Here is a 26,120-nt window from a genome sequence, read left to right as displayed (position 1 = left end):
ATATTATAATATAAAATAATTTTATATTTTTATTCAATTATAAATTTATTAATTCTTACATAATTATGAATTATGTTAAGTCGTGTTAATTATAATTTGTTATTGCATGCTTATTTAATTTTTTTTATTATTATCATTGTTAAACTCTTTATATATATATTTTCCATCAAAAGCATAATATCTATATTCATATTTAAATATCATTTAGTGTTGGAGTGTATATAAAAGGTTACACGTAAATGATTTGGCATTAAAGCACAATTTTAGAAGTTGACAATATTGCCCTGCTTGGGAGAGCATCAGATCGTAGGGAAATAGCGAGTTAGTGCGTATTATCGTAAAACGGCAGCGTTTTGCTTGTAAGTAGGAGAAAACGCGGTGTGTTGAAAGATGAAGGTCGTTAACATTATGACACCGCCCACCGATTTGCGTAAACAAAGAGCCCCAGCGACTCGCGTTTTGGCACCATTCCCTTATAGGAATACGCCTTTATTTACAACACAATAACTTTTTATGTCAAGATATTTTTTATTTAATATGTTTTATATTTTTTTTTTGTTTTTATTTAATATGTTATATTTTTTATGTTATTTTATTTAATATATATTATATTTTTAGTATCATTTTATTTAATATATTTTATATATTGATAATTTAATAATCATTGATGTTAAAAGTTACAATCATAATAACTCTTCGTATAAATAAATAAGTAGATAAATAATATAGTTTTTATTATTTTTTTTTAATTTATCGTTTTATGTTAATGTATTATATTATTTTTAATTTAACAACTACTTTTCTTTATATAAAATAAATAATTTAGCATCATAAGTTATAACTTAATATTAGTGACAAACTTTTTTAATATTTGGTTTCAAATTTTAGTTTTTAAAATTTAAGTATTTAAAATAAAATAAATATTCGAAAAAATATATTAAATTTCATCAAGTTACTTTTATATTTCATTTTAAAAAAATTAATAACATTATTAAAAAATTATCTAAATTTTAAATATATAAAATATATTAAATAAAATAATATTAAAAAATATAATATATCTTAAATAAAAACATTAAAAAAATATAACATTCAATAAAATTATAAAAATATATAACATATTAAATAAAATTAATAAAAAATAAAATTAAAAACATTTATTGAATAAATAAATAAATAAAATTATTTATAATTTTAAAAAAATTAAAAATAAAACAAAATAAAATACAAAAAATAGCGTGAAAAAGAAAGAAATTACGACTTTGAAATCGAAATTCATATAAAATATCTTACTTTAAAGTTGTAAAAGAAAAAAAACTTATTATTTTGAAGTCATAAAAAAAAATTATAATTATAATAGATATTAGGACTTTTAACTTAAAAGTTATGATATTTCTGGTGACTTACTTCTTTTTAAGAATAATTTAAAAATTACTCCTATTTGAAAAAGAAAAAAGCAGTAACAAAATTGGACCCAGTTGGTAAAAATGTGAATTTGCTTGTTTTCATTTAAAATTAAAACGATGCTAATTGGAAACTTTGTTTGTGTACCGATACACCAACAGAAATGGAAGGCCGACGGGGGAGGAAATTGGTGCTCCGGTATACTATTTCTAACTTCTAAGTAATTGTACCTTAAGAATGGAGTACATGAAACAGTGCCTTTACTGTTTATGAGAAATAGTAATAGATCCCAGTATAGAACTTTCCTTTTATTGATTCATGTTGATTCCAATATCAGTCTAATAACAACAGCAATGTTAAAAAATTAGAATTAGCAGTAATAACACATGTTTGAAGACTGTTGGCCTGAATTTCGCACTAGATTCAATAAGATTTCTATTCAGCTCTTATATATATGCTTGAAAAGAAAAAATCTTACTAAGTGATCGATCTTGTTTTCTGTAAAAATTAATAAATATTTCATGTCATTAATAATAATGATGTTGGAACTATTTAAAAACAGGTTTTTTTACGGCAAAATAACAAGTTATTTAAGAAGTCAGTTTCACATTATTTAGGTTTATTAAAATAAAAAGCTTGTAAGATAAGCTTACGCACACTTAGATCTTGGTTGGTGATTCAAATGGCTGGGTTTGGTTCTCATTACATGCATTGATAAAATAGCACAACATATTTGAATGAAAAAATAAATTTTAACTTAAACTAGATTACTTACTAAACTTTCTTATCCAAATCCCCTCTCTATAAATTAAAATAACTATGTTGAATGCGATGATTTTTAGGAATTGTTCTTTAAAAGTTTTATGAGTTTTTTTTTTCCAACGAAAATAGTTTAGGAATTTTTTTAATATCTTATATATTTCTTTCCATCTATCACTTTCATGTTTATTTCTTAATTTAATTGTAATATTTTTTAAAATAAATTATCAATAATTGAAAATAATCTTATTATATATTTATAGAAAGGGGATTTGGATCATAACATATATTTAAAATATTATTTATTTATTATAAAACTTAATTTTATAAACAAACACTTTCCTATATATTACACAAGTGTCCAGTAGTACACCATAAAAGAGAACAAAATCAATTCCATAAAACAAAAGAACAAATCAATCTTTTTTTTTTACTATCAAAGTATCTGCGAGTATGATTTTAGTTATCAAAATCACAATCTGGTGTTAAAAACTATATCATAACATTGTAACTTTGATAGCTAAAACCATATTAGCTTATTTTATTACTCTTCTGAAGCACAAAAATCTAAAAGTTGTGCATCATGAAAAAATTAATAAAGTTTATTAATTTTGAGATAAAGTGAAGCAATATATCATTTCACATGTTTAATTCGTGAAAACTTAAAAAAAAAAAAAGTCGTGACATTTTTCGTTCTTTACGTGGAAATAAAATATTGATAATCCATGGGAGGAGAATGAGACAGCGGGCTGTTCCAAAACGGGCCATGGATTGGTCAGGTTAAAGCCCATGAAAGTTTCCGAACTTAATTCTAAAATTTTACTTATCCAAAAAAATATACTTAACTTAAAGCATTTGAATAAGTTAGACGAGAGAATCTCTATAAAAGTTAGAGTGAATAAGAATATCTTTAACACAAATATCTTGGACATCTTATTTTTTTACAAAAATTTTCTTAGTTAAAAAATATCCTAAATCGGTGTGTAAAATAAATATACTTCATCGATCTATCGTTTAAGATAATACACACATATTTTTTTTTATTATGAGACACACGTACATATATATTATGGAAAAGCAATAGAATAAGTTAATATCCTCGTGTGGTAATGTGATTGTGATTTTGAAAAAAATATAAATTTTGTATTTATTTCCTTATATTAATAAAAATAATGTGAATTAAGTATCTTTCCGTATATCCACTATATAAAAAAGTTTATTATTTTATAATTTATAGAACTAGAAATGAATAAAAAAATAAGGATCAATTTTACAAATAACATGTTTTCAGATATAAAAATATTTTAAAAAACAATATAAGTTTTTGAACTTTGTTTTTCTAAGGCAATAAAAATGCATCAACTCTTAATTTGAATTGAAGTATACCACTATGTTTATTTCACAAGTCAATGATGTTTTCATATTTTCACACTTTTAGGTGCATGGGACTCTGTTAGAAAAGGAGATGGAAGGTTGATACACTAACGGTGAAAAAAATTATATGAACATCTAGATATCAGTAAACATGTATAATAAATTTATTAATTTCTTATTGGTTTTAAATCTTTCTCTTCTTGGTTTTAAATTTATTAATTTTTATAATAATTAACTTAAAAAGCATATTTATTATTATTATTTATATTAATAATGTAAAAAAATTAATACTCACGCTACATAAAAATTAAACTTGGATGATATATACACTTAAGGCGTGGGGAATCTCATAATCAACAACTAGCAAAAAGAATGGAAATGAAGAGGGGAAGAAAAGGAGTAGAAGCATGCACATGAACACAAAGAAAAAACGGAAAATGGTTCAAAAATAATAGTGTTAGATAAGTGCAAACAGGCATCAAGAGATGATCCTAGTTGGTCGCATGGACCTCGTAAGCCACCAAGAGATGACCCTAGTAGCATGGAGGTAACATATTATCAACCATGTTTTGTCCGTGATCATTATAAGATATCTTGAACACAAAATAGGCTAATCTACATACATGTTTAGTCTAGTAATCTCATCTTTGAAAATAATGATCCTAAATTTGAAGGCGATTACTTCTACTTGTACGAGGCATCTAAAAGTATACTGTATAAAAGTAAATAATTCATGCACTGAATGCTTAAAGAGTTTTTATAATAATCACCTTAAAAATTATACTTATTATGATTTCTGATTGATTAATATTGTAAAACTTTTTATGTAAAACTGATGCACTGAGATTAAACTCAAAGTCTAATATGTGAATCAATGAGGAGATTACACATTTTATGTCCAAAATCCATCACACATATGTTTTCTAAAACATGATGTTTACATGCATGTGAAAAATGGTTTTGTAGGACAAGAAAAAGGCTACACCCAAGTTCATGAAAAGGCGAAGCTTTGATCCCATGGAAATTTATAGGAAGTCACCCCCGTGGCCACATCATGCAGGGGTAAATGAAAAGGAATGGCCGCTTTAACTACTGATGATAGCCTCGTAGGAGAGGGTGAAACAGAAAGCAAACGCTCATCTTCTCCAATGCTACGTCCCACGTTTCTTTCAGACCCTTCAAAAATATGCATGGAGGTGGCCACCATAAAATTTAATGACCCTGACGACCTTGATCGAGCTAGCAACTAGTGAAAGTTCAGAATCAGACAAGAGTTGGCAATCACATCATTCACATGCACCTGTACCTAAAGCAACCTCTTTTCCCAACGGATTAGTGTCTAAAACAAGAAAAACAACTCTTAGACAAGCAAAAAACCTAGAAACCAGGTATTCATATTTAGGTTAGGTGTTGCACTTCATGTTGCTTCTGTTCTTGTCAAGGATCATGTTATCGTTAACTAACTTTTTTTCCATTTCCTACGAATAAGGAGTATGATCCCTTCAGTGTCCCCTACATCAACAAGGAGACAAATTACCGTAGTTAGTCAACTAAGAAAGCATCCAGATGCAAAGAGAAGCAATGGAAATGCCAAATGGTGCTCAAGTTATAAGGTTTCTGTTTTCTTGCTCCACCACCTTGGCTTTTTTGTTTTGGGTTTGTGTATGATAATGTAGTTGCACAGAGTGAGGTTTTTTTTTTTTTTTTTTTTTGGGTTTGTCATTAGAGGGCATTAAATAGTTGTCTGTGTTTCTCTAGTGGTGAGCATGAGATGCCATTCCAAACCATCTTTTTGTACAAACCTGATTTTTGTATGAAAAAGAGAAGAATAATCCCCCACCTCTAGTTTCCGGTGCCCCTTGTTGCACTAGAACTGGAAATTGAAGGGGCTGAAAATGGAAAGGAGAATAAAGGGAAAAAAAGAAAAGAAAAGAAAGACAGAGGTTGATAATTTTGTTTTTTTTTTTTTGTGTTTCCCTTCTATTTATTTCGTTGTTCCCTGCAACATTATATTTCTAACTTAATGGAAATATGTGAACAACTGTGAATAGAATAAAATAAAATAAACAGACAACCGTAATCATTAATTTTAAGAGAAACACTTTCCTTAAAAAAATTAAGAGGAACATTAACAATATATTTCTCTCTAATACATATTTTATGAAAAATTATAAACTTATTAATAGATAATCATTAAATAAAAAGTAAAACCTATAAAAATTTATAATTTTTAATAAATTTTGATCAATAATAAAATGTATTAAAAAGAATGGGTCAGAAAATATATTATTAGTATTTCCCCGAATTTATACATCATGGTATCAAATAAAAACAACAAAAAAATCTGCTATATATTTTTGTCTCAAATAAGCAAATCTTAAATAATTTTATTATATTTAATAAGACCATGTCTAAAATATTATTCATTTGATTGAGATTTTATTTTCAACTATTCATTTTTATTTTTTTATATCAAGTTCCAATTAAAAATAGTTTGAGAATAAAACTTTTTAAGTGGATTAACAAAATTAAATGATCTTAACTAATTTTTTTAATTAGTGGGAAATTAGTTTTTAATTAGTGGAAAATTAGTTTTTTTGTTCTCAAACTATTTCATGCAAAATTATTATTTTTTATTTTTAGTTCATGCAAATTATATTTATTTTATTTTTAATCTTTAAGATTATGAAAAAAGTGTTTATCTAAAGTATTATATAAAAACAAAAAATAAAATAAATATAGTTTGTAAGGATTAAAAATGATAAAAAATTACAAAAACAAAAAATAAAAAAATACTAAATTACAAGAACTAAAAGGATATTTAAGCCTTTTTTTCTTATAAATGAAAAATGTTTTGGAATAAAACTAATTTTAAGCTATTCAAAATAAGTTTTTTAGTGGATTAACTTTATAAAGATTGTTTTACAAATTAATTAATAATTATTTTTATAATAGATTAATGAGATACATGAATATTTGATTACTTATAGGTTATGCAAAATAACTTACAAGATGTCATAAAAATTAATTAATTCAAATATACAAAATAAATGCATGAAAAAATAAAAAATAAACCAAAAATTACAATTTTTTTAAAAAAAAACTAAAATCACTAATTAAAAAATACAGGAGAACCAAAATTCAACCTAAGAATTATGTTGAACATGCATTAAAAGGCGCGCCAACATAAAACCAAAAACACACGCAGTCAGCCACCAAAACGTTACCGTCATCGGATACGAAAACAAAAATTATTGTTATAAAAGTTGATTTTGACGTTGAGTTATTTTCTAATCATACAAATTTCATTATAAAAAGTAGGAAAATAAAGATAGTGGAGATTTTGAAGTTGAGTTATTTTTTATTCTTTAAAATTTATATTTTAATTCTTATTTTTGTTATTCAATTTTTTTTTTACTTTGCTAGTTAAAAATTTCTTGATAATATACATCTTTTAAGAATTAAAATGTAGATTTTAAAAATAAAAATAATCCACTTATTAATTATAGGGACTAAAAAAATAAATTTAAAAATGATAGAAATTAAATAAGTAATTACATTTAATTTTTAATAAATTTTAACTGATATTTTGTTTAACGTTTTAGTAAAAAATATATTTTGATTGTCATTTTTACAATATTATTGAATCATTAATTTTTTTTTCTATTAGATCTTTAATTAATCATTTATTGTAGAGAAGGAAATAAAAAATCTAATTAATCAAAACAATAATAAGAATATTAAGAATTATATAATTGTAATATATTTATAAAATATTAGTTATATTTTTAATTTTTATATCAAAATCTTATACATGAAACAAGACATTGGATTATCGAATGATTGAATTAACTAATATAAGATTATTTAAGTTTATCTTAAATTTAAATATTGAGTGCGAATTTATATTAAATAATTGAAACAAGTTACATCCTATAATAATTTTATATCCAAATTAAATAAGATTAGCTTTCCTAAAAAATTGATTGTGCTCTTTACATGAAAAATAGAAAACAAGACAGAGGAAGTATTTAACCCTATGTTTGGTAGAGAGGGAAAAAAAATTTAAATTGAAAGAAAAGTGGAAAAAAAGAAAATTTAAATTTTTTGTTTTTTGAAATCAACTTTGTTTTTGAATTTTTCTTTAATCAAATAAATGAAAAGATATCATTATGTGTGTTTTCTTTTCACTCAATTTTTTTGTTTCTAATTTCATTCCTTCCAAACGAATCCTAAATAAATGTATCATTTTTATCTGAAAAAATCAAAGATAAATTAAAAAAATTTATAATAAGGTATAGATTCTTACTTAAGTAACTGAATTATACCTGTTTCACGTTAGTAAGAGGATTTGAGTAGTAAGTATAGTTTTGTTATACTAATAATTAATTAATTGATACTGTAAGAGTATAATTTTATTGAAAGTCAACGTAGGAAATGTAAATGGGCCCAACAATATGTTATGTGGGCCACACTTAATTGCCTTTCCAGTTGTTATCCGCCGCGGGGGATACCACCACCACGTGGCCATGTCAGCATGACACTTCGGTTTATATATACTTTTTTTAATCAAAATCCTGAATTAGTGATTGAGAAAAGATAAACCAATTGAGTTCGTTAGAAAACAATACAAATTCTAATGAATTGAAACCTAACACACGATTATTATTTTCAATACACTAAATTAAAATTATGTCTCTCGTTGATTTTATATCAACACTCACATCAGCTATCAATAGTTCATTCAGTATACAAATTTATTGGATATTGATTTTCTAATAAAATGATAACCATGGGACATTTGAGATTTTTGTTTTACAAATTACCTTTGAAATTAAGTCTTTGTAATTTGGAAAGATTCCAACATAAAGATTCATTAAAGAAATATTTAAAGATTTAAACATATTATATCAAGAAAGTCCAATTCATCTGAGCAAGATGCGTATTTTAAATTTCTATACCGATTTTCACACATAAAAAATACACATACTTACATTCAATTTAAATAATTAGTATATTTGTTATTCTTTCACTGTGAACAATAACATTATTTACAAAAGATTAATTATAAATTAATTAGTTATTCAATGAATTTAATTATAAAACATTATTCAATTAATTATTTACACTACTAGATCAGCTATTTATATTTTTTAAAATGTAAAAATCTGTATTAAGAATGTACTTAGATAAAAATTTAAGTACCAATCTACCATAAATTTGATCGTAAAAATTATTATTTTTACTGAATATTATGTGAATTCTAAACTTTACTGCTTCAATATTAATCTTTACCGAACATTATAAACATGAAGGAAGAAAATAGAAAAAGTTACTGGTAACTAATTATTGCCAAAAAGTTGTTGACACAATCATAGCAAAAAAATACTTGGAAATAGGAAAGAAACACGATAATGCTGTCACCACAGTTTTGACTTTTGGTTCTTTAAATCTTCCTTTGGATTGAGTGATGTGAGACTAAGTATTAAGCCTGCCATTTAATTATTTTAATCATACCTAGCCTGCACATTTTTTTAATTATTTTAATCTAAGAAAACTTTTAATTAGTTTTGTAGTTGTTGAATGAGTCGTTAAAAAAAAAACTGTAATGAATTGTATATTTGTATTCTTATATGCTGTATAAAAACATCTTTTAATAAATTTAACTAATTTAAAAACTATCATATTAAGTATATTATATTTAAGCTCCAAAAAAAATGTGGCATTTGCATTAAAAAGAATAGTATTAAGTCGCTAAGAATGAATTACCGGTAAGAAAATATAATTTTTTCTCAAATAATTTTCTTAAAAAAATCCAATCCCTAATATCCAAGTGACACAGAATAACTATAATCAACGTAAGGACTCATTTGTTTTTTTTTTTTTTTAAAATAATGACGGCAATAAAAATAGAATTTAAGAACTACTCCACTAGTAAGTTGATCCATTTAGAGTTTAGACTCAAACAAAACATTTAAAAAAAATACTTACATATTGTTCTTTGAATTTTGTGTTTTAATTAGTTTAATTTATTTTTAGGTTTATATATGGAGTGTTTTATAATGGTTACAAATCTTTCGGTAATTATTAATGAAAAAAATAATTGTGGAAAAAAGAGAGAAAAACTATAGCAGTATTGGTGGCATACGGCATTGCGTTTCAAGTTGAGGATGAAAACGTCATTATGAGGTGGTTCTCTCTCCGCGTTTCCTCTGTCTAGAACATTTCTCTACCAATCAAATAACAGAGCAAGATCTCTTCTTTCTCTCTCTCTCTCTCCGAGTCTGTTCTGTAGTGCCACCCACACCCATCAGGGTTTATGATCTTTTCCTCCAAATGCTGAATCTTCCATCTCCATTTTTCACCCGTGAGTCCGCCCCCTTTTCCAATTTCATCTTCTTTTTCACTCTCTATTTCTTTCAAATGCAGCATCCTAGTTGGGTGGCTTGGCTATGCATTTTCTCAGATACCCAATTGTTAGATAACCGTACAAATTATTATTTTTAAAATTATGGGTTCGGCCAGTTATTGTAATCGTTAATTTGTTGAGAATTTGATAAATTCCTAATGTACTCATTTTACAGAGTCACCTTGTTGTGATGTTATTTGATATTGTTAAATGCGAAGAAACTTTGGTTTAGTTTCTGAAGTAAGGCTTTGTCATTTTTTATTGCAAAAGGCGCATTATCTTTGATCTGTTCTAGACTTCCAGTTTTTTTTGCTCTATGTATGTATTGAATAGGGGAAATTCAAATTAGAGGGATCTTACTTTGAAAATAAACAGTGTCATATTATGGTATATTGAGTTTGTTGTCTCTATGGCCACCTCTTATGTGTATGAATTGTGCTGCTAATAATATTGACACCCAAAACATGTAGATCTGCTAGAGGTAGTGGAGTCTTTTTGGATTTCTATTCATTATTGAACATGAATCTTATTATGGCTTTTTTTCTTTTGTTTTCAATTTTGTTTGGACGATTAGGATTTCTTTGCCAGGGTTCCAGAAATGTTTAATTTTAAACAAAGATGAGTACGACTGAATTATCTAATATGAAGCAACCTCCTGTTCCGCTGGCAACCCTGATTGGCCAGGAGCTACGAAATGGAAAAATTGAAAAACCTTTTGTGAAGTATGGGCAGGCTGGCTTGGCAAAGAAAGGAGAAGATTACTTTTTAATCAAGACAGATTGCCAGAGAGTTCCTGGGGATTCATCAACACTCTTTTCTGTCTTTGCGGTATTATTTATGTTCTTGGTTTACATTTACAATTGTATTTACTTAAAATGATTAGCATCCTTTTGCTTTTGGTGAAATGTTTGGGGATAGACATCAGAATAATAAGAGATGAGAAAATAGCCTTAGATAAGACAAATCGGTAATCAGTTCTGTACGCTGGAGACATGTTTGTTTCTCAGGTTTGGTAAATAAATGAGAATTGAAGTGTGTGTTTTCTTTCTTCTCCTATATTTTCTCAGTGAACAAGTGGAGCATCAATTTATTCCCACAATGGTTATGATATCCATAAAGAATTCTTGATTGGCAGATCTTTGATGGGCACAACGGTATATCTGCTGCTATTTTTGCGAAGGAAAGCATACTAAGTAATGTTTTGAGTGCAATACCGCAAGATATGGGTAGGGATGAGTGGCTTCAAGCTCTGCCTCGTGCTCTAGTTGTTGGTTTTGTAAAAACTGACATAGAGTTTCAGAAAAAAGGTACATTCAGAGTTTTCTTTGTATCCCTATTGGAGTTCTCCACGTGCACTTTTCCTGATCTTTTAATTTTGCCTGCAGGGGAAACTTCTGGAACAACAGCTACATTTGTTCTGATTGATAGATGGACTGTTACTGTTGCATCCGTTGGGGATTCCCGTTGCATATTAGATACTCAAGGAGGTGTTGTTTCTCTCTTGACAGTTGATCACAGATTGGAAGAAAATGTAGAAGAGAGGGATCGCGTTACTGCCAGTGGTGGTGAAGTAGGAAGACTCAATGTATTTGGAGGCAATGAGGTATGGTGTAATCTTTATATTCCTATCTAATCAGGACTTTTTAACTAGCCTGTTTTGGTTCCTTAATACATTTATAGGTAGGGCCTCTTCGCTGCTGGCCTGGTGGATTGTGCCTTTCTAGATCAATTGGTGACACGGACGTGGGAGAATTTATTGTGCCAATACCACATGTTAAGCAAGTGAAGGTAAGCTAGTTTCATTTTGAAGTCTTAGTTTATATATTGATGGTCATTTTTATGTGGAGATGTTTAGTACTAAATTTCAGCACTCATGACCTTCTCTTATTGGTTCCCCAGCTTTCAAATGCTGGTGGAAGACTTATTATAGCTTCTGATGGTATTTGGGATGCTTTATCTTCTGATATGGCTGCCAAGTCATGCCGAGGTGTACCTGCAGAGCTTGCTGCAAAGCTGGTGGTTAAGGTGATGTTAATTGGGCCAATCTCACTATCTTTTCAGGAATGGATGTTCCATTATCTTCTCTAATGCTTTGTGTTTTTCTCTTCCATTTTTTAACAGGAAGCTTTAAGGTCAAGAGGTCTGAAGGATGATACAACTTGCCTCGTTGTAGATATTATTCCTTCAGATCATCCCGTGTTGCCAACAATTCCAAGAAAGAAACGTAACGTGCTAACTTCCCTTCTCTTTGGAAAGAAATCTCAAAACTCTACAAACAAAGGCACCAATAAGCTTTCTGCGGTTGGTGTTGTGGAGGAATTATTTGAAGAGGGTTCTGCAATGCTTACAGAGAGGTAACTGGGACCATAACTGCTAAATTTATATTTGCATGATGTCATTTGAAGTTTAATTGTTGCTTTGCTTTGTCACCATCATGGTGGAAAGAGAAAAAATGATCCTTTTTTCCCAATACATCTATCTTTGATTCTTAAATTTTCGGACTTAAAATGCAGGTTAGGCAAGGATTTTCCATCTAATACGAATCCTGAGATTTTCCGCTGTGCGGTTTGCCAAGCAGATCAGCCCTCTGTGGACAGTTTATCAATGAACACTGGGCCTTTTTTCCCCCCAGTATCTAAGCCATGGGAAGGTCCATTCCTCTGCACAAACTGTCAGAAGAAGAAAGATGCCATGGAAGGAAAAAGGTCTACTAGGCCCTCGGAGACAGCATAGTAATATAGTATTCTAGCAACATAGTAAATATTAGTATAATTTTTCTCTGGCAGTGTGAGCATGCTTGCTTCTACATTTGGGTGGTGATTGTCATTGGTGTGTAAGAATGAGGTTGAGATAGCCATATTAGGTCTATTGGAGGTTGTCGCAAGTTTGTTTTTGGCGTGTGCTCTCAGCTGTTGGACTGACTGACAGAACAAGCAATGTTGTTTAGTAGATAACTTCTATTAGTTTGATTACTAACGGCTTGTAATTAACTGGCAATTTCATTGTTACCCTTTATAGGTTTATTTGTTTTTAACAACAGTACACATTATGTTGTGTGTGTGACTCTGTCGGACAACAGGATATGCTCAATCTCCTGAATTGTATGAGCTTTTTTTTTTTAACTTGCTACATTATTAATTATTAATTAAATAGGATATTCAAGTAAATTTGATTAAGAGTGTGTTTGGATGGAGGAATTTAAAATTCTGAGAAATTTTAAATTATAAGAATTTCAAATATTTCAATTGAAATTTTTTTATTTTCAAAATTTTGTGTTTGGATAAAAAAAATTAAAATTATGAAGATGAAAAAAAAATGAATGAAAAAAAAAAGATATGATTGGTGTGCTAATTATACGTGTTCCTCTACGCTTAGACTCATCATCGATGTTTCACACTCTCATACGGTATTTCTTGAATGTAAGAAGAGAATTTCAATTTCTCACCTTTTAGAAAGAAATTGAAATTCCAGATTTTTAGTTGTTTAAAATTCTGTTTTAAAATTCTAAAATTTTAAATTTAAAAAAAAAACATCCAAACAATGAATTCTAAATTACAGAAATTCAAATTTTCTATAAATTATTTTTCTCAGTTAAAATTTTCTATTCAAACATACTAAAGGAATTTTCTAATGGTATATATATTTAAGCTAATAGTTTTTGTCGTAAACGTGAGTAGCCAATTTTCTGATGGAATATATATTTAAGCTAATAGTTTTTGTCGTAAACGTGAGCAGCAAATGGCCAAAATTAAAATATCAGTGTGCAGTATGTATATAACCCTTGGGGAAAGAGTATTAAATGCCTGAAGAAAACTACAAACAGGGTCTCCTACCATACTTTCTCGTTAATATAATATGACATACGATGAGCTGGATTCAGTTTTTAAAATTAATTTTACGTCTTAAATCAGTAAAAAAAAAAACAAACTCAAAAGTGAGAATAATCGTTGTTTCAAAATGATGACAGTGATCTATATTTAAGAGATAAAAGATATAAATTTTCTAAAAGATAAAAAATCAAAATAAACAGCGATTAATGATTGTAGTACTAGATTTATTAAAAATGTCCATATTTACAAGATAAATAACCAAAATAAAAGAAACAATTTTTTTTAAAAGAAAAAGAATCATGATATTTGTTATACTAGATTTTTTTACATAGACTAAGAAAATTAATAAATAGATCAAAGAAAATAATAATCTTATAAAATTAACCTTTTCATTTGTTGACCATCATTAATAAAAAATATAAGTGAAAAAATTTAATTAATGTTACATTAAAAAATTAAAATGATAATTATTTTAAGACTTTTACGATAATTATAATGAAATGAATGGAGTAATATTATAAGTTATTAGAAAATATAGAGAATTTTAATTTACAAATTTTCAATATTTAGTTATTATTATGATTGAAATTTGAAACTTTTATGTAAATACTCACCTTTTAAGTTTTGGTTTTATAACATCATCTCCTATGGCTAATTTACTAGCTAATATTGGAAAACATGTGAATGAAAAGGTCAATATAAGTTTCAACCATATAGATCTGTTTAAGAAAGGTCATATCCTTGTCTGTTTTTTCATTTTTCAACTCATTTGTGGTTTTATTAATTGTTTTTATATAAAACTGTTTCTTTATAAAAAAAAATAAAAATCTGTTTTTGCATTTTTCAACTTATTTTTCTTTGATTTTTACGTTCCTGTCCTAGCTAGTATCGGAAAACTTATGACTTTTCTTGTAAATTTTTCTATTAATTTTGTAATTTTCTTGCAAATTTTTGTCAAAAAGGTTTTCTGGAAAATTTTGCTATAATTTAGACAAAAATATGACCATTTCCTTAAATTCATTGAAAAATAATTAAAAATATCTTTTTTTAAGATTCTCATACAGATTCTTGATTTGTATAAAAATAAAAATTAATGTTTCTTATTTTTTCACAAAAAAATTCAGATTTTTTTCTTCAATTTTTTCGATTTAGTAGAAAATAAGGATATACAATTGTAACAAAATGTTTAGGATTTTTACTAATAAAGGAGACAAATTTTTCTATTGTCATAAAAAATAATTGATTAAGAAAATTGATCATATTTGAGTGATATTATGAAATGTTTAAAATTACCCATTAAAACTGATATTTTCAAAGATGTTACATTTAATTTATATATTATAACTAATGTTAACTAGTTTGGCCCTTCCAAAAAATTGTTGGTTGATCTCTATACCTTAATAGAGAAAAAAAAAATAGGGTGGATAAAAATAAAAACGGTGAGAGAAAATAAGTGATAAATAAAGTAAATATTAAAAATGTTTCGTTGATCTCTAACAATTGGTCCTGAATTCTAATTTTCCCCGACCATCAATCACCCATAATACTTTGGAAAATGATTATTATGAAGGAAATGCTTTCATACATAAGCAAAACTTTAAGAAGATATGATAAATTTAGAACTATATACTACCAAGTTTGAGGACCAAAGCAAGTATGTTCTTCTGCCTCTCTCACATGAAAATAACCATGGGAAACTGAAATTCAGAATGCTAAATAATGTATATTAAAAAAATAAAATCGAGGACCAAAGCATTCATTACAAATGCTGCTACAACAAGGTGAAGTTTCTCACAGAAGTATATGCTTCCGTTAGATGGTCAGATTTCCCTAAAACAACCCTTCTCCTGCCAGCATATGTATATTATAGTCAGGCATAATACCAGTTAATAAACAAACTTTGATCTTAAAGTAATGCTGAAACCCACATAATTAACTTTTTAATAAACCATAATCAAGTGTGTGGAAACCACTATTAAAACATGTCATTATTTGCAATAATAACTAAAAGAACTTACGCAATTCATCCAAGGAAGTTTTATCAATGCTCTCCCCACTCTTGATGAGGCAAATTTTCCCTGTAAAGACGACATAGAAAGTGACAATATGGAAGCTACAAGTTTGAAAAGTTAAGAATTAAAAAAAAAAAAAAAACTAATGAGCTAAATTGAAAATTTATCAATTTCAGCGAGTTCAGAATCCTTTAACCCCAATGTGGTCCATACTCATGTAAGTTGTAACATGTCATAACACTGAAAGTAAAAATGAGAATTCATCCGAGGGAGTTTCATGACTTTTATCAATGCTCTCCCCACTCTTGATGAGGTGAACTCTCCCTGAAGAGATAACATAGAAAGTGACAATATGGAAGCTACAAGTTTGAAAAAGTTAAGAATTAAAAAAGGGTCTTGCTAACCCCTTTAGAGCATTGGTTAAGGAATTAAAAGAGGAAAGGTTTTATTGGAAATCATATGGAAGCACATTTAAAAATCATAGGGGAGTGCCTTTTTCTGCATTTCTGCATCCCAATAAAAACCTTTCCCTTTTACCTCCTTAACCAGTGCCCTAAGGGCACCAGTTAGCATTTGCCTTAAAAAACTAATATAAGCTAAATTAAAATTTTATCAATTTTAGTGAGTTCAGAATCCTTTAACTCCAATGCAGTCCATACTCATGTAAGTTGTAACATCTCATGTTAACACTGAAATTAAAAATGAGAAATGCACTGCTTGCTGTCTCCTTTTAAACAAGATGAAATCCGCCTTTTCATGCAAAGAATACATATTTGGGCTCTCAAAACTTAAGTTCTATTGCAAGATCATTTTGTCCACAATAAATTATCAGTGTAATTAACTGCATATAATAATGGTGGGGATTTCTTGGAATAAATGAGATTAATTGTGATTAAGCAATTAGTATATATACCTCAAGCTTTGCAGCAAACCCTTTTAAAATTAAAAATAAGCTTAAGGTTTAAGATAAGGGAGTAAATGTTCTTAAACAATTAGATTGGCATTGATGATGGGGAAGCTAGTCCAAATTGGGTTCTAACTTAGTGAGACATTATGGTAGCATAACAGGAACCTATATAATGTCCAATGTCCTCAGGGAGAGCTTAATGTTTGTTTGTCTTACAAAAAAATGCTATATGAGAAAAAATGCATATAAGTTGCCATACCGTCGCGGCGAACACATATCTCTGGAATGCTTTTAACTTCACCGTTGATGCTATCATTATAAACTCTAATCTCAATGTCACCCTCAACATAAACTGAAGAGCTGCATTAAAGCTTCATGCATGAGTGTAGAACATTTACACTAATAATAAAATATGCTCTTGTACAAATACTTACTTTTTAAAGAGTTTCTGTACTGCATAGGCCCCCAGTATATCATTATGCACAGCAATCCTATGCCATTGAGCAGGTTTTGGCAAATCCTTTGGTCCTTGAATTCTCTGGTCAAACATGCCCCCTGTCCCAACTGTAAAGATGGTTAAATTTCTACCATTCCTCAGTATTTTCTGTACAGGGGCTTGGCCAACTTTTCCACAAATAATTGCCTGCTTAGAAAGACTACCACGGTCAAATTATTTTTCAGGTGCAACAAGCAAATATTTCTTCAATTGTCATTTTAAGCTAAGGAAGATCAAAATACATAAAATCTCATTGTTTAAGATTTCTTCTGTTTTAAAGTCTCTCAAGCTCTGTATATGAATAGTGAGAATCTCTTTTTATAGGCTCCAGCATAACCATTGTCTAGAATCAATTCAATTTATTCAAAGTCTCAAAATATTTTATTGCAAAAACTTTTATTCGGTCATAGCATAGCAAAAATGCAAAATCTGATACACTGGTACACGAAAATAGAATCTATCTCAACATAAAATTGAATTCAGAGATTAGGTTTTCTATATCAAAAAACCATCATAGAGATGTTAGTAATAATAATCCATCAATTAAAAACATCCAACATACCTTGTGCACGCCACGAAATCCCCAACCCTTCTTGGGATCCACACCTTGCAACTGTAGCTCGGCCTTTTCGCCAAGAAAATCATCAAGTTCACCATCCAATGCTTCATTCTTTGGTGCAACATTATCTTGTGAAGGCTGATATTCACCTCCAGATAGAGAGGTCGAATACCATGACGCTCCACTTCTCGGCACACCACCTGATTCATTCACCAACAAAATCACAGTTAGGCAGCACACATCTTGCTATGCATGTATTATGTCAACGAAAATGAACTATGGCCTTTGCTAGCAAGTGTTCGACGAAATTATGCTTTGAACAAAAGAAAAAATGACCAGAGCATGCATATTTAGTGAAGAAGGGGTTACTTTAGATGATTGAACCAAACGCAATGCATTTGTGATTGCAGAACCACATTTAAAATATGATTTAGGTTATCAAGGAAACTAAAAGAAAGAAACACACCGAATGAAGATGAGGTCGGTGCAGAGAGTTGGAGATGCTTCACAAGTCTCACCGCCATAGAATTCATTTCCGGCAACAACCTTCAAAGACGAACAACTGCAATGGACGCACGGTCTTCGTTTATGCAATCGGGCTCACTCTCTATAATGTATATGGGCCCGGCCATACAATTGGGTTTCACATTTATGCTAAGTAAGAAGTGTTTAATAACTATCCCACTCACAATTTATACGCTAATTTAATCGTAAATCACTCTTTTAATTATTTTATGATATAATGAATAATAATTCAATGATTATGTATAAACATTTTTCTCTAATAACAATATGACATGCTTCCAAGTTCCAAATACTATTATTTTTGTATAACAATCTTAATTAGAGCTTTTAACTCTCAGATCAGAGTCCGATATATCTTCGTACAAAGGGCTGAGGGAGTAGGGAGGCCTATAACCCCCCAAAGGTTTTTAAACCTTTGTAATAAATATTATACATAAAATTATTTTTTGCTCCCCCTCTTCTAAATTCAATTAGTTCTCTTTAATAAATATTATACATAATTTTTTTTACTTTTCTTTATTTGATAATTTTATTTAGTTTCTCATACACTTTGCTTACTTCCACAAAATCACAAGTTTTCTCAATGTTGTTGCTAAATCTTCTTACTTTATGTTATGAGTTTCTTTTATTATGTTTATAACATTTTTCATCTTACATTTTTTATGGTTATGGTTTTTTTTATTGTTTAAACATCTAGTCATAATTATTGACTTTGCAATTGCATCCTAAATGTATGTTATTTTTTTTGTTAATCATACGTTTATACTTAGTTAACTTATCTAAGCATTTATCATATGTAATTCATTTAACCAAGAATTTCTAAGAATTTTTTGTGTGACTAAAGTATCTATTTTTGAAATATTTCAAATAATATGCTTTGACTCCAATGAAATTTTCTACTTTATTCTCCTTTTGTGACCAATATTTAGACTTTTATGTGTTAGTTGTACTTGTTGATTAATATCACTTTTATGCTTAACATGATTACATGTTTCTTTTTATTCATAAGAAAATATTAGTTATATATTAATTTTTTTATAAATGTCGTGTATGTAAAATTTTAAATATATTTTTTAAGTCATGAATTTTTTATATTGGCCCCCTTATATAAAAATCTTGACTTCATCCTATCCATAAGTTTCAACAAATTAATTATCGGTTTAAAACTTAATGACACTTAAAGCTTTTCCTCCCCCCTCCAAGAGTGTATTTTATGAGAATTAAACATAGATCTTTCCTCTCAAACTCAACATGTGTTGCTAATAGAGTTACACTTATTGGATGTTCTAAATATTACTTTATATTCTCTCCATCTTTATTTATAAGACTTAGTCAACAAATTTTTTTGTCTCTTTTTATAAGACTTTATTTCATATATGTTGTGTATTAATTTTTTTTTTTTACTAAAATACTTTCTCTTCCTCTCTTGTGAAAATTGAAAAAGATGAATAGATTCCAAAATAAAGTTAGGAATAAGTTTGAAAAAATATTATAATTATAGACAAGTTTAATGCTAATAATTAACTTTTTTTAATAAGCATCAATTAATCAACTATCTCTTATAAGCAGGGGATGGAGGGAGTAGTGATTATTTTTTTGTAAAAAAAAAGATATAGTGACAAGGCATGTTTAAATTGTTTCCGCTGCACGCACGTTCCCACTCCTACGTTATATTATTGAATTTCGTTACCCACCAACCCCATATTCTTTGTGCCCAACTCCAATTGTTTCTTCTAGCCTAGTTTAACTTTAACCTGTAACTGCTACCACCTCAGGGCCATAAGAAGTTAAGGATTGTGATTCCCAGGCCACAGGCGGTCACAAAAATGCAGAGAAAATTTCACTTTCTTGTCAACAAAGACAAAGCCACTTCTTCGTTTAGCGCTGATGACAACAGCGATAATGGGGGTACAAGGTTTACGTGTGGAACTCAATTCACAAGGAAAACATTCTCTTGTGTCATTGGAAACAAGGCAACACCGCGTGGCAAGCGTGCTTCCAAACTGAAGAAAAAAAAGGAGCCTCTTGGTCAATCGGGAAACGGAAAAGCTGCATTATCTCAGCTTCTTGCACTGGAGGAGACTGATTGTGCCGGTGAAGCAAAGCAGAACAGAAAGGATAGGCAACGCGTGAAAATGAATCTTCCTTTGTTGAGCTTTCCGAAAAACATGAGAGGATGGCACAATTTAATGAGGGCTAGATTTGGTAGTGAGGTGCATGGTGATGGCAATAATGTTGTTACCAAGTTCGGACAAGTGAGGAGGAAGGCAAGTTTACGCTACTTGGTTAGGCTTCCCTCTAAAATACTGGTCCTTCGCCTCAAGTTGAAGATGATAAAGTGTCTGGTTAAAAAGAAACCGCCAAAGCAGTTTAAACAAGGAGCTGAGGATGATGATGAAAATGAAGACAGAGAACCATGCAAAAAGAGGATTCTCTTGGGAGAGAGATGCAGGCCATTCAGTTCTCCAAGTCCAGGTTACGATACAAGTAATTTTTTCTTACCAAGAGTTAGTTACTTGACAAGGGCACAACGCCATCCCTGATTACTGCTTGGCTTGGATTGGATATCGTATAACACTATTTCTTTGTAAATATCCTTTGGAAATGTTTAGTATCTTGGGCTTGTCTTTTGCATGGAAGATCATGTCTTCTTCTGTACTTGGTAATCCGTTATCACTTATCAATTAATCATTGCAATCTTACATTTCTTTTTCTTTCTCCTGGGTAAAGAAAATTAGTCGCTAAATTTTTCCCCCTTTTTTTTATGTCGAAGTACCAGCAGTAGACTGAAGCCATGTCCTCTAACAACTTAAGCAGGGAATTTTAACTTATAATTTCCCATTACAATTGAAAGGACTAGTAAAATTCTGTGATTTCAAATCTTGCCCGAAATTAAAATTCTTTCAATTGAGCAATATATTTTACCCAAATTCCACAAACGAATGCTAGTAGTATTCTTTGAATATTCAAACCATAAATTTGACTAAGACAAGGCTGCTGAAACTTTCTGTAGTTAAAATTTCATATCAGAAGCTCTCAATATGGTCTCTTTAAAATAAAGACAATCAAAATATGGCTATGGACAAACGAGTTTGAGCTGGTGCAGCAACACAAGTACACGTACATGACAACTTATCCTTTTGACTTGATAACTGCTAATCAGGGATGTACAGAAAAAAGCAAGCAGCATCAAGTGCCACAAGGTAACATGGTATTTACCACTTTGGATCCTTTAGTGGTTTCAAACCCAGACCAAACTCATACCACACTGCCAGATCAGACCCTCAGTGGTTTCAAACCCAGGGCTGCTCGTAGTTTGTTCGCTTCTGCAATCTCTGGATCAGGGTGGTCAGTCCCATCATCCTTCTTTTCTTTCTTTTCTTTCTTCTTCTTCTTCTTTGGCTCACCATCCTCAAGTCCATCTCCATGTCTTCTAGGACTTACACTACTCCGAGCATGTCTCTTTCTGTAGTCCCCACCATCATGTTCCCTGCGATCCCTACTTCTACTTCGACTCCTTGAGTGACTCCTTCGCCTTCCACGGTCACGATCCTTCTCTCTTCTCTCCCGCTCCCTACCCTCTCTATCACGACCATAATCTTTTTCTTCCCTTAGACGATATCGGTCCCTGTCCCTTTCCCTATCTCTGTCCCTGTCTCGGCCACGTCCCCGCTCTCGATCGTAATCCCTATCATAGTCTCTGTCATAATCACGGTCCCTATAAAAAAACATCAAAAAGCAAATGAAAACTATGGTCACCTTAATAATATCTGATAACCAACATAATGTCACTTTAATGATCTGTTTAAAATATTAATGCACATGACAGCATCAAGAAAGACCATGAATAAACCAAAATGTCAAGTAATCTGTGCTTTAACTACGAGCAACAGTTAAGCCACCATTCAGATGAATGTGCACATTTACGCAGCATATCAAAGTTGGGGAAACCAGTAGCTGTAATAACCGTGTTAACAATCAACAAAACTAACTTTCCGGTTAAAAAATGAATACGATGATCCATTAAAAAGAGTAAACTGAACTCTTCAATATATAAGATAATACTTGTGGAGCACCATCTACCAATGCAACATAGCTGTTTGACCCATCATACTTCTCACTGCACACTGTCAGTGCAGAGAAACCTGGCAGGATCATTGAATCTTACTATAGGAAGCAGTTGTATACCACAGATGGCTCTGAATGCCAGAGTGGAAATAGAAGTGTAACCTTGCGCAAATTCAAAAACAGCTTCCAGCATAATTTATTCATATCTGTTGTAAATAAAGCTCAGAGTCTTCCTAGAATCTTGTCATTATAAGAAAATTACAATTGATTTGAGGCTTTAGACCCCTTTGTCAGTACAGTCTACTAAGGGTTATAGTCTTTGGTCTCCACCATCAGAATACATCGTTTAAGATTTTACATCCTCCAAACTGGCATACCATGCTGATAGCAACAATCAAAACCAACGTGGCAACCCTTTGAACTGTTATAGTATTTGCATGGCTTACTGATCTTGCTAGAACCATCCTTGTTAGTGTCTTCTTCACAACCACAAGTTGTGAAGAAGGATGTGAAATATTATAGGAACCTAGTAACAAGATCAGTAGGCCATGCAAATACTATAACCATTCAAAGAGTTGCCGTGATGGTTTTGATTGCCGCTATCAGCATGATACGCCAGTTTAGAGGATGTAAAATCTTAAACGACAACGTATTATGATGGTGGAGACTGAAGACTATAACCCTTAGTAGACTGTACTGACAAAGGGATATAATAGAGACTGAGAAATGGGAAACAGTCCAGATACACTCCTACACTACCAAAATTGACGAAAAACCAAAATGCAAATTGAAGGTACCAGAAAAAGCTTTTTCAATAACAATATTTGCATCTACATCAATCCAAAGTTACAATTACAAAACACTTGCAAAGACAGAACAGTACCTGTGTCTATGACTATCGTGCCTTCTATCCCTGTCTCTTTCCCTAGTAGGGCTTCTCCCACGATAATGGTCCTGCAAATCATTCAATAATAAACCAAAACATCACAACTACTTATATTTATTTTTAACAGCAAAAAAAATAAGGTAAAAGAAGATATATCTCATAATTAGGAAAGAAACGGGAAGCACCTTCTCATAGGCCTTATCTTCAATCTCATCAACAGGCTGCTCATTATCCTCTTTCTCTTCTTCCTCCTCAAAATCTTCTTCAAGTGCACTTCTTCTAGGTTCTAACGAACCCAAAGATTCAAGAGTCCACCTATGGCAAAACATAAGTAGAATTAAACATCTTCACACCACAAAACCATGCTCGTAAACTGTATTTTAAAGTATAATTTCACAGTCCACAAAATTATAACTATAAACCATATTTAAGCACAGCAAAGAAACAAGGGAAAATAGCTCAAATTCAAATAATGAGTAAAGACACAACAGGAAACTACACATTCCAATAAGAGAGGAAAAAAATTTAAGAAAATATACCTTTTCTTAACGCGTGGCAGAGCAATATCACAAGAATAATCCTTTGTGAGAAGTTCATCTATAACCTCATCCACGTGCGTCAATGTAAACTCTGCAAATCAAGAGCAACAGATTAGCTTAATAAGCGAGCTGAGTAATTGATAAAATCAACAAACAATGAATGAACGAATGAAAATGGTTAAGAAACTCACGTCCATCAGCGAGCTTTCGTCTAAGTTTGCGATAGTCATTGTATAAAGGTTCGAGGTAGCGGTAGACGTCAATGTCAGAACCAGTGATACGCAAGTAAAAAGCACCGAGAATCCTAACGTACTTGTAATCCTCGTTTTTTATGAACTCAATGACGATTTCTTTCTCGGGCTGAATCTGGAGCATCTTCATGACGAGGCACATGAACGGCGTGGGTTTGCGGTTTCCGCCGTAGGTGCCGCCGAGGTGGTCGAGCTCCATGGCCTTGTCCACCAACGTCTCCGCCGTTAACCCGAAACATTGCTCCTTCCAGTAGGTGTTCTGGTATATCTTCGATCGGAGAATCTTCTCCACCAGGTTCTGAGGGTTCGTGCCCCTTATGCTCTTAGCTGCAGGATCCGTGCGATTCGCCATCGATTACGTACAAATGCACCGTCTCAGGAATTCGATTGCATAAACCCTAACCCTAACCCTATTTAGGATCAGGACCAGGAGGAATGATTCATTCCTGGTCTAATGATGGCACGGATTAATATATTTTTTCTTTTCTTAAATATAAGTGATTTCTTTCAAGACGGTACATTATTTTTATTTTTATGTTAGTTTAAATATAAGCTTAAAACATATGTGGGCATTTGGTCTAGTGGTATGATTCTCGCTTAGGGTGCGAGAGGTCCCGAGTTCAATTCTCGGAATGCCCCTTTTTTCTTTTCCTTTTTAAGAAAAAAGAATTTGCTCTATCGAGTATAGAACCCAAAGTCCCAAACCCATTGCTCCATTTTTTTTTTTTGTCTTGGTGGATTTTCTTAATGGGATATTTATTATTTTTTGTGTAAGCTATATATCCAATCACTTCAAATAAAGTCTAAGTTTTGAGTCTTGTAAATAAAAAAATATTATTGAAATGAAAGAATTTTATTAAAGATGATTTATTTATTATTTAAATCATGATTATTAATTATAATAATTGGGATAATCACGATTTATATGAGATAGGTGGATAACTGAAGTAATTACAATTTAAATGGGATATGTGGTTAAATTTTTATCAATTTGTTACTTCCCAATTTTCCAAATTTAAGTGTAAAATTAACAGACCTTTAGAGTATCAAAACTCAATATAAGAAAACTCTCTCCTCTCTCTCTTTCTAAAAACAAATTATCTGACTCTGACTCTACTGATTATTCTACCTTTCTTTTCTTTTTTCCAACTATTGTTCATCACTCATTTGAAGCTGCCAGTATAAATATCTTATTTTCTTCTCCATCTATTTGAAGATTTATCTAGGGTTATGAATGGTGGTTTTAATATTTGTTTTCATTTTTGTTTATACAATTTAATGGAAGGATTGGGCGACTTTTCTTCACCAAAATATATGTATTTTATTTCTATTGTTCTAACCTCTTTTCTCCAAATTTACACTTGAATTTGCTCTTTTAATTTTTACGCACCTTCTAATTGGTCATTTTGTATTTGGTTGTTTACAATTTTTCTTTTCGTTTGTTTTGTTGTACGGTTTTGATCTTTTCTTCTTCACTCAAGTTTTGGCCTTTTTCTCCAAACGTGGGTTATTTGAATTTGTTCTTTATTTTATTGAATGCGTCCTTTTGATTTTTCACTATTGTTCACATTTAATCCTCTATATATTTTGTTTTATAGCCTTGCAACCAGTATTGGTCCCCATTAGGCACGTGGGTTATTTGAATTTGTTCTTTATTTTGTTGAATGTGTCATTTTGATTTTTCACTATTGTTCACATTTATTTTGGATTAAAATTGAAAAAATTATCTTTAGAAATAAAAAATAGGTTTTATAATCAGTTGTTTTTCAAATTAAAATAATAATGAAACTTTTTGAATGTAACATCATTTTCTTAAAAAAATGTAAACTTTAAACAAGATCAAGGAATCTGAACTATAAACTTTTCAGGCAATTGCTAAATGCACACTATTTTTTACTTTTGCATCCCCTTTATTCTTGTTTTAAATTATTATTACAAAACTACCCTTAGATCCTTTAACCCATCTCTTTTGCATACCAGCAGATTGCAGTCACTCAAGTACACCCCCACCTTCTAACCTTTGTTCGGATTCATCCATTTGAGTGCATTTTATATTGTTTTTCCCTTCCTTAGTCTCATTCTTCCTTTTGTCTTTGTCAAA

The 26,120-nt window shown here is 30.2% G+C and overlaps 3 protein-coding genes and 1 non-coding gene across 7 annotated transcripts; 2 read left to right on the top strand and 2 right to left on the bottom strand.

Annotated features, from left to right (window-relative positions):
- Positions 1 to 9,750: 9,750 nt before the first annotated feature.
- On the top strand, positions 9,751 to 13,066 carry LOC114403563 (probable protein phosphatase 2C 5). Of its 3 annotated transcripts, XM_028366582.1 has the most exons (8): positions 9,751 to 9,904; positions 10,521 to 10,774; positions 11,082 to 11,253; positions 11,332 to 11,549; positions 11,627 to 11,734; positions 11,846 to 11,971; positions 12,068 to 12,300; positions 12,460 to 13,066. In XM_028366582.1, exons 2-8 carry the CDS (start codon positions 10,565 to 10,567, stop codon positions 12,677 to 12,679), a joined length of 1,287 nt encoding a protein of 428 aa, XP_028222383.1. In that variant the 5' UTR covers positions 9,751 to 9,904; positions 10,521 to 10,564; the 3' UTR covers positions 12,680 to 13,066. The 3 variants fall into 3 exon arrangements, with proteins under 3 accessions (XP_028222383.1, XP_028222384.1, XP_028222385.1); XM_028366583.1 differs by lacking the exon at positions 9,751 to 9,904 and having other exon boundaries at positions 10,634 to 10,774; positions 11,014 to 11,253; XM_028366584.1 differs by lacking the exon at positions 9,751 to 9,904 and having other exon boundaries at positions 10,660 to 10,774; positions 11,066 to 11,253.
- A 2,257-nt stretch (positions 13,067 to 15,323) lies between these two features.
- Positions 15,324 to 18,377, bottom strand: LOC114401621 (single-stranded DNA-binding protein, mitochondrial-like). 2 transcript variants are annotated; one of them, XR_003664313.1, is made up of 7 exons: positions 18,217 to 18,377; positions 17,754 to 17,950; positions 17,130 to 17,338; positions 16,955 to 17,055; positions 16,002 to 16,112; positions 15,795 to 15,854; positions 15,324 to 15,623 (listed from the first exon to the last, which is right to left on the bottom strand). XR_003664313.1 is itself a non-coding variant. In XM_028364179.1 (6 exons), exons 1-6 carry the CDS (start codon positions 18,281 to 18,283, stop codon positions 15,607 to 15,609), a joined length of 651 nt encoding a protein of 216 aa, XP_028219980.1. In that variant the 5' UTR covers positions 18,284 to 18,373; the 3' UTR covers positions 15,324 to 15,606. The 2 variants fall into 2 exon arrangements, 1 of the variants encoding a protein (XP_028219980.1); XM_028364179.1 differs by lacking the exon at positions 16,002 to 16,112 and having other exon boundaries at positions 18,217 to 18,373.
- A 2,828-nt stretch (positions 18,378 to 21,205) lies between these two features.
- On the bottom strand, positions 21,206 to 24,494 carry LOC114403186 (pre-mRNA-splicing factor 38-like). Its single transcript, XM_028365979.1, has 5 exons — positions 23,960 to 24,494; positions 23,769 to 23,859; positions 23,415 to 23,544; positions 23,227 to 23,297; positions 21,206 to 21,993 (listed from the first exon to the last, which is right to left on the bottom strand). The coding sequence occupies exons 1-5, from the start codon at positions 24,369 to 24,371 to the stop codon at positions 21,552 to 21,554; spliced, it is 1,146 nt and encodes a 381-aa protein (XP_028221780.1). The 5' UTR covers positions 24,372 to 24,494; the 3' UTR covers positions 21,206 to 21,551.
- A 92-nt stretch (positions 24,495 to 24,586) lies between these two features.
- On the top strand, positions 24,587 to 24,658 carry TRNAP-AGG. The gene has a single exon. It is a non-coding gene; the product is annotated as a tRNA-Pro (tRNA).
- The last annotated feature ends 1,462 nt before the right edge of the window (positions 24,659 to 26,120 follow it).

This window comes from Glycine soja, chromosome 20, assembly GCF_004193775.1.
Source record: "Glycine soja cultivar W05 chromosome 20, ASM419377v2, whole genome shotgun sequence".
In the NCBI taxonomy this organism is placed as follows: domain Eukaryota; kingdom Viridiplantae; phylum Streptophyta; class Magnoliopsida; order Fabales; family Fabaceae; genus Glycine; species Glycine soja.
The sequence above is the reverse complement of the archived record's forward strand: the minus strand, read 5'-3'. Positions and strand labels throughout refer to the sequence as shown.